This window comes from Pistacia vera, unplaced genomic scaffold (assembly GCF_008641045.1).
Source record: "Pistacia vera cultivar Batoury unplaced genomic scaffold, PisVer_v2 Contig338, whole genome shotgun sequence".
NCBI lineage: Eukaryota > Viridiplantae > Streptophyta > Magnoliopsida > Sapindales > Anacardiaceae > Pistacia > Pistacia vera.
Window position 1 is genome coordinate 1,583,147 of NW_022196155.1, and position 9,229 is coordinate 1,592,375.

The 9,229-nt window shown below is 34.2% G+C and overlaps 1 protein-coding gene across 2 annotated transcripts; it reads right to left on the reverse strand.

Moving 5' to 3' along the window:
- Window positions 1-334: 334 nt before the first annotated feature.
- On the reverse strand, window positions 335-7,462 carry LOC116138072 (RNA-binding protein 2-like). 2 transcript variants are annotated; one of them, XM_031423790.1, is made up of 7 exons: window positions 7,177-7,462; window positions 3,954-4,075; window positions 3,623-3,860; window positions 3,475-3,536; window positions 3,311-3,392; window positions 1,830-1,950; window positions 1,340-1,711 (listed from the first exon to the last, which is right to left on the reverse strand). In XM_031423790.1, the coding sequence occupies exons 1-6, from the start codon at window positions 7,268-7,270 to the stop codon at window positions 1,847-1,849; spliced, it is 702 nt and encodes a 233-aa protein (XP_031279650.1). In that variant the 5' UTR covers window positions 7,271-7,462; the 3' UTR covers window positions 1,340-1,711; window positions 1,830-1,846. The 2 variants fall into 2 exon arrangements, with proteins under 2 accessions (XP_031279651.1, XP_031279650.1); XM_031423791.1 differs by lacking the exons at window positions 1,340-1,711; window positions 1,830-1,950 and adding an exon at window positions 335-474.
- Between the last annotated feature and the right edge of the window lie 1,767 nt (window positions 7,463-9,229).

Here is a 9,229-nt window from a genome sequence, read left to right on the forward strand (position 1 = left end):
ACACTACATTGGTTTTGAGGGGTTTTTGAGCCAATCAAAACCAGTGCATAAAAAATCTGACAAGTAATGATTTTAAAACACTTCAAAACTAGTCTAATTAAAAACTCTTCAAAACCAATGAAAAAAAAAATCTCCCAAACAGACCCTTAGTTATGCACATTATATTCATTCTTCCCCAGTTCCAAACTCCCTCCAGGCTCCATCACACCAATCCACTAATATTACCAATCATCATCCACAATAGCGGTCTTCTTAAAATTACAAACACAAATCTGAGATAATATCTCCAGATGGTCAGAACTAAATCCAACCAAACCTCAACCAACAATTAGAAGGTTCAACAACGAGCATTACCTAAGAGACTAGTTTTTCAAGCTCATGTAAATGACTAGTGTGTGATATACAAGGCATCGCTCCGATTTGTAGAAAATCCTTTGATATACTCAACAAAATCCTCAATGGAGAAATTGAATACTAAAAATGGATTTCAATAACAAAATACAGTAACACAAGTTACTATTATCATGGAGCAACAATTGATGAAGAGTAAACTAAACTAACAGAGAATCGACAAAACGAATGGCAACTATTTGGTTCAACGGCAAAGCTCAGTGACATGGTAGCAGATGGGTTAACTTTTTCTAAACTGAAGTAGTCCTCACAAATCAGAACTTGAATTGCACTATCGAGACCTTAGTCAGAAAACTTAGGCACCCGATGATGGAAATTAACTGAAACACAGATCATTCTCAAAGCTAGTAAGATCAGCAAGTACCTCATTCGTGACACTTTATGCAATATAACACTAAATTTACAGGCACCATTGTAACTTTTTTTTTTTTTTTTTTTGGTATGGTAATTGGTGGCCACCCCTTACCCTTGCTACAACTTGAACCCCTTGGTCTTTTAACTCCCCCATCCATCCTTCACTCCATCAGGCCAGAAGGGTTGGTTCACCGTTATAACTTTTTCAACAACATAACCAAGACTAAACGTATCTAACACTCCAATGTTTCAAAATAAAAATTTAAAATCCTTATCAACTAAAATAACAGGCAAAAACGGGTGCCTGACCTATGTTCATGTGTAAACTACAATTTAAAAAGTTTAAGCTACTCAAGACCTCAAAGACTTGACTGTAAAATGTTAAACCCATAAAGCAAATTCAATGTCTATGATGAAATTATTTTTGCACTATGTTACAGCCTTGGAAATTAAATAATGAGATAAAACAAATAAAGCATACTCTAGTTATATCAGAAATTCTAATTAGCAAACATGATAAGCAGGAAGCCAGGAACCTGTTCCGTATTTTTTGTTTTAAACGAGACTTCATAATAAAAAAAAAAAATGATTTCAATCTATGCAACCTAACACACTTACATTGCTAATTTTACATCACAACGATGATTCCTAATGACAAAATATAAAGAAAAGTTGGTTTTCACATGCTCAACCAGAAACAAATTTAGCAGCGTCTAGGTAAAACCCATGCCAAGATACTTTGAAGATTAAAAGCAAATAGAGTTTGCAGTTATCTAATAGAAAAACACTCTTCCAACTTGAGCAATCGCCTCGCAATTATCGAAACTACATATTTAAAGTTCATCCTATTGGAACCACACAATCAGAGATTGGTATAATGCTCGAAACTGCAACGCTGTTGTACTGTCTCTCATTATCATAATTCCCCCAGTTTGCACAAACGCTCCTACAGAGATTTGTTGTTTAAAGATTTAGATGGGTTTAGCGCTTTTTCATGATATCTTAGACGGCATCTAAAGGCCATTAATAATAAAAGGTCGAGCGGATAAAAGAGTAAGCATCACCTGAAAAATCGCATAATTCAACGCTTTCCACGATGCCCGCCACCTGACCTTGCACCAGGATAGCGAGCAAATTGCAACCTTAATTTAACTGAGTCACGGTCATGCTCATCAAATTTATAACCTGCAAAATCGAGCTTAACTATTTTACGCAGCACAATGATGACACGTAGCTAATAAGGCCATCAATAGAGAGGTGTTATAACACGTGCAATGATTACCGCAACCTAAGTACATAGACTCAAACTTTGCCTAATAGAAAGTACCGCCACAGGCTGCATCACATACTCAATATCTAGGTTGACCATAAAGCATCTTGAGGCGGAACGTGAAAATAACCAGCTCCCTTCCCAAGGAAAAGGCCACTCACTAGGCTGTTCTCTCTCTAACATACACATACAGAAGCAAAGTGAAATCACTTTCCCTGAACCATTCATTGCTTCAGCTAGCCCATGGCTCCAACAAGATGCCCTAATGCAGAAGCAAGAAAAAAACCTAATATCTTCCCAAGATAAGTGTCGTTCACCAGACTTTTTGTTCTCTAAATCAATACATACACGAAGCTGGGTAAATACCTTGCCCCCAACCACTTGTTGCCTCAGCATGTCTGTGGCTTCACAAGCGCAGCAGAAAATAGAAAAAGGGCAAGAGCAACATGACATGGTGATATTTACGGCTTTCTTGACTAGACAAAGTACTTGACCCTGTTTAACATGGTTACTAAAACAGAAAACTCGGCAGTCCACACCAGTCAAGTTAGCCAATCAATCTAGTTGATCAAGCTAGAGAAATGTCAAGACCTGATAAAGGAGACATAAAAGAGCTAGAAAATTTGATTCGTCAAATTGACTAAGAAAGTGAGTCATTCCATTCATTGTAAAATTTTATAGTGCCTAAATGATAGTTGAAAGTAGATATATAGAATGCAGTAAAGGAGTCAAAGATGATAAACGTGGGTTAATCATCGTTTAGCCCTTAGTTATTGATGAACACTGTAAAACACCATGTCTTACTTGAACATGTTTCTCTGATACACCAGAACTCTTTGTTGTAAGTATTTATATTACAGAGACAATAATAAGCCTTTGCCTGTTATTTCTAGGTGTTCCATTAGGCGAATATTTTTATTAATTACAGCTTATTGCATTATACTATTTCACACAAGCTATGCAAGCTCATATCAAGGCAACAAATTTCCGATATTTACATCGTCCAAAATACAATCACTTTAGGGGATTCTCTTGACCTCCAATATACATGAGAAAAAAACTTGCTATATCCATCAACATTCAATTAGGTATATACAACTAGATTACATAACACCTAATGTCAGTTATTATGGAAGCATGAATTAATGTATATCATCAGGCATAAATATGCTGATATAGGCAACCCACCAAAAGTGGAAGCAATGTTAATGGGTAGAGATACATAAACTAAAATTCCTAACAGTTGAAGCAAACTGCAAATAAAATAAAAGTCACCTTGTAAGGCATCCATGGCAGTGGCTGCATGGGCAGGACTTGCAAAATCAACAAAACAAAGAATCAGTGGATCTCCTCCAGGCTGCAAGGATAAAATTCATCAACTACATAGTATTGAGTCTAAATCAGGAAAAAGTATTATAACTAAACAATTATATACTTACATGTCTTGATTCCTTGCTTACAAGTCTAACTTCTTTGTAGCCAACAAAAGGACGAAATATATCTGTCAACCTATGTGAAGGAACAAATGCAGTAGAGAAAGACGGGAACTTAGACAATCATTTACCATGGTAACCAATGAAAGGATACGAGCAACTTCCCGTCGTGTACAATCAGAAGGCAACCCCTCCACAAATAATGTACTGGAAGCATCAGGTGGAAGAGGAATCTCAGCCCTTCCACCTCCTAATCCCAAGGCTCTGTCTTTTGCGCTTACCCCAGGTTCTAAGCCCCCAATACCCCCGATACGTGGATCATCAACAGAACGGCCAGGCATTCCTCCACTCATGGATCTTGCAGACTGCCCCCCACCATAAGATTGAATTTGCTGGTACATGTTATTGATTCATTACGCCTAAACACAAATTTACAAAGAGTAGTTGGGAACAAAGTCTAAAGGAGTCAAAAATAAAAAGAATACCGCACTACGCAGATAACGATCATAGGATGCTCCAATTGAGTCAGTATCTCTCATTACACGGATAGCTCCTCTATCTTCATCACGGGAATAATAACTAGGCAATTCATGGCCACTAGGGATATCTACAATATTAAACGACTACTTCATCAAATAAAACTACCAACGAAAGATGAAACATAATTACAAGTGATTCTAAATTCAGAAGATGCAAACAAGCTTGACAAAAAATTCCTGTAACTTTATGCATAAATATCAGGGATAATTGTTGCAACCAATCATAATGTTCATCAAAGGCTAGAGCTAGAGCATTTAGAGTTTTAGCATACAATAATAATCCAGATTTTTAATATACAGAGTGCTTAACCACACAAGGACAATAATTTTCCACAGCTTTCCCAGACATAGCAAAACTAAAGCAAATCTCTTGGTTCATACATTGTATTGATAATACCAATGACAATGACAGTGCATGAACACAGACATACATACAAACCAATCTTTTGAAAACATGACAGAAACACAATGAGAACACAATAACACCGACTCTTTATTATGATCACAATCACCATGATATTGTAGCATTGTACTTTTATTACAATTATGTTTTTCAATATTTCAAAGGTTGTTCAACAAGAAGCCAAACAAAATTTATAAAGACCAGTTAACATATTCATAGACTTTTCACAAATGTTATGGATGAGATCCCAAAGCAGATAATGAAATTAGTTCATAGCCTCTTTAGCATTGAAGAATATAGTTACACCATTATCAATAACAGATCGTCAACCAATCTTAGTTCACAGCCTCTATAAACAGTGAAACTAAATTACACATCACTAATCTATTATTTCAATCATAGACTGATTGAACTGATATCTACACTGGATTCTAATATTTCAACAGACCAAACTAGACAAATCCGTAGCCTTGTCAAAATTGAAATAACTCAATAGAACAACAAAATAACCCCTTCTAATAAGACAAAATAACCCCTTTTAATAAAGACAGTCAAACTTGAAAACCCAACGAAAGTCATTAATAACACAGAACATAATAAAGAAACAGGAATAAGCTTGCAAAATGCAATTTACCCAAAAAGAAATAAAAACACTTTCAGCCATGTGAACAGTTTCCAAAACAATTCGTCAAATATTCCTGGATGGTTAAGGCGAGCTTTCATGGATTTGAGCTTTTTTAAAAGTCACAAGGAAGGAGCAGTGACTTTCACATTGCCATTGCTTGAGAAAAAACTAAATGGAAACCACATGCAGCAAGGAAATATCCCAAGTTGGTGCGACTGGCAGTACCTTGCAGAACTTCAAGGTAAAACTATACTTTTCCACAAGACAAACTCTTATACACAACGTGAAAACTTGAGAACAAAAGCAAAACATACAACCTGGTTCTTCCAAGGAAAACATAGAGATCAGTCCTAAAAGGATATAAGAGAAACCTAAAACTTGGGGTTAAAAAAAGGAAAAAGAAGTGATATAGAGAAACAGAATCTCTTGGTAAAATATATGCCTACAATTACAAAATAGTTCCCTACGTGGTTAAATAGAGGAAGAGTATTAATGTTGCTAACCTTAATTACTTTAGAATTTAGACTTAGTTGATGAACAAATAACAATGACTAGGTGGTTGGGTAGAACTCACCTTGGAAAACCAATTTGCCAAGGGAGAGTGCCCAACTCCTTATAAATCACTTAACCCCTCCATTCCTTTTTAATGTGGGATACCTAACACCACCACGCTTCTGCAGCCAACGTCCACATCGACCTCTTTACCTCTTGGGTGACTTTGTAGATCCCCTTTTCCTCCTCAGGCCAATACGTCCTTTTCCATCAGAATAACAGCCCGGGACCAAGGTCAATCTTCCATATAGGTGCAGAATCATGCTCTGATATTAATTGAATGAGCCTAAACCTTGGGTCAAGGGCCTAGGTGGTTGGGTCAATGTTTTAAAACTCGGCCACACCTGACCAATTGAACCGGTTCGACTAGGAAACGGCCACTGAGCCGGGTCGGGCCGGCCTTAAAACCGGGGGTGTGAATTCACCCAGTATGACCCGTGATTGGACCAGGGTCACTGTAGCAACCCGCCAGTCCAACCAATTTTGGGGGAAAACCAAGTGAATCCCAATTTCAAATCACGACAACTTTCAGCTGGTGTTCAGCTATCAAACAAGAATCTGGGTTAGGGGGCTTTGAAGGGTGGATCACGGTAAGTCAGGAGGTGTTGTCAATTAAGTTTTAGTCACCGGAATCGCCGGAATTTGGCCAAGAACGGTGAAACCCTAGCTTTTGATTGTCGGTAATTGGTGGGTGGAACGGCTTAGGAACTTTGGGGGTTTTGTAGGGGAGTAGACAGTGAGTCTAAGGGTGGTGGTTGGAGTTTTCGCCGCTCAAAAGCTGACAAAGAACAAATAAAAACAGGTCCTTGGCGTTTAACTAAAGAACTGATAAAAAAGATGATGAAAAACTCAAGACCCACCAATACGCAGTGCAAGATGAAATAGAACACGATGGTGATTATTTAACCACAGAAAAGACACCAAACTGATCCAGCAGATAAACTCAACCATCATGTAGCCTAAAATTACGTGTAATTACTTAAGCAATTACAAATCCCCAATATTCTAGGGGATTCACCACTTCTCATCATGAACATACTCAAGATAAACAGCACTAACATCCTGTGCTTAAAAACTTTGTTATTGATCCATGGCTGTAGTACTTGATAACTCAAAACAAAAGCTTAATACAATGAACTAAAAATGAAACACCATGCCACATGAACCCCAAACAGTTGCTTATATTCTAATTCCAATCACACAGTTCATAACAACAATTCTGAAACAAATCCATCAAACAATTATTGCAGATATTGCAAACCCCAAATAAACTTTAGTAACTAATAAACTTACACAATTATTTGAAACAAAAAACAAAATTGGTGAATTGAATTAAATTAAGGATAAAACAAAACAAACCTAATTTAATTACCATAAAATTATGTTTGGTTACCGAGAAAATTTACCATTTCGAAAAGGGGAAAGAATGAGATAACAAATTTAACAAAGGTTAGGGCTTCAAAGACTCAAAAACTCCACCGAACAATAAAAAGAAAAAAAAAAAAAAAAGACATGACCAGAAAGGAAATATAAAAGATATGAAGAATAAAATGAAACTAAATTTAAAAGGAGTGAGTGAAAATAGAAACCGTAGTCGGAACGAGGTCGTTTGGACACGAGAGAAGGGACGGTGGAGGGCGGGGGTTGGCGAGAGTCGCTGTAGCGCCAATAAGCGTCCGCCATTTGTTAATTTGGTTTGGTTGAAGAGATTGAGAAACAGAGAAACGGAAGGTTAAGTAAAGCTAAGTATTAATTAAAAAAAAATAAAAAAGATTGGTTTAGTTGGGTTCTTGTTTCTGGACGATAAAAGGAAGAACTCTGTATGCGTGCAGCAGATCCGCCCATGTTCTGGCTTTTCTTTTCTTTAAACCAAAAAAAAAAAATGTATTTGGGTACTGTTAAGTGTTAACAATCCTTTTAAAATAATATATAAAATAAAAAACATAAAACCGCATTCAATTTTTAAATTATTTATATAATACTAAGAAATATACAAATTCACTCATAAAAATATAATCATCTGATTTTAAATTAAAATATATAAAGTTTATATGTAAAATATCACTCCATTTATTTCTCCGTTTTCTAATTTTAGAAACGAAAATTAAAAAAGTGAACTAATATTACATATTTTACAAAGTAAAAATAAAAATAGTACTTTATTTGTAACAAATAAAGTATGGTTAGTTTGTATATCTACAAGGTGATGTTTACATTTTCATTATGAGTAATGTTATGTGCACTAATCAATGTGTACTAATCCAAGTATTAATATTGGAAATTTGAAATTTTTTTTAGAGAAAATTTCAAATTTTTAATGTTAATACTTGAATTAGTACACATTGGTTTATGCACATAGTTTTATTCTTTTATTATTCAATGACAACTAAAAAAAAAAAATAATAAAGAGGATGATTAAATTAAATACATTATTTTTACATAGCTCAAAATTAAGATTTGATTGTATAAACCTTTTTGAGGTGATTTAAAGTTTAAAAATTATCCTGTTCAATAAGCTAATTTAAAATGTTAAAAGATGTCGTATTTTTTAAAAAAGTTTTGCTTTATATATATTCTTTTAATAATTTAAAAGGTTATCAAGGTAACTCTTCCCAGACTTTATTTTTAATTCTAAAAATTAAAAGTCTTTATAAATTTAAAAAAGTGTCATAATAAACATTTTTGTATATTATAAATTATAAATTCTGAAAACAGAAATTATTAAGAAAGTGAAGAGATTAGTGAATTAGAAATTATAAAACAAAATAACGTAATTAAAATGATAAAGTCATTTATTAAGTAGTTGATTCTCATTCCTATCTTTGATTGAACTTGTTATCTATTGGTCAATTGTCTAATTTAGGATACGATGTTCAATTTTCTTCTACCGGTTGTACTGATCAATTGTTGTATTAAGAAAAGTTGGACGAAGAAAAGGGTATAATATAAGTATTTTTATATGCATAAAGTGAAATGTTTAATGTAAATATGCATATATTTTCATATGTACGAAATGGTTATGTTTTGTAAAATTGTTTAGCTTTGAACTATGTTTGCATTAAATTGAGTACATTCAAATATTAAACATAATGTCATTCTTTTATATTATTGAAAATGACTGATTCTATTTATAAATGACATTACAAATTAATTGAAATGTATTAATTTATTTAAGCTTGCAATTTATTAAAAGGTTTTTGCCAAAAACATTCACAAAAAAAATCCCAACTTCGTTTATTGACATAATCTATATACATACTACCTTAGATATATACAGTAACATCAAATCTTTTAGCACTATCAAAAAATTTCTCCCAAGGAATAAGAGTAACATCTAACTGTAAGTAAAAAAAAAACTACTATAACAATCTCTCTACAATCCCATGATCACCGCCCCACAATGTCACTTTCTATAATATTTTTGTAAAACCCCAAACGATTTGGATATTACATCTATAGTAGCTTGTAAATGAGTTTACAAAATCAAGAATTGGTCAAATGTCACAATTGAGTAATACAAAACTCGTCTGGTTGCTAAAGGGTTTACACAAGGGTATCATTGATTATGAAGAAACTCTGTTTCTTGTTGCATATTTATCTACAATTTGAACTTTCGTTGCTATTTTTTTTTTTTTTTTTATT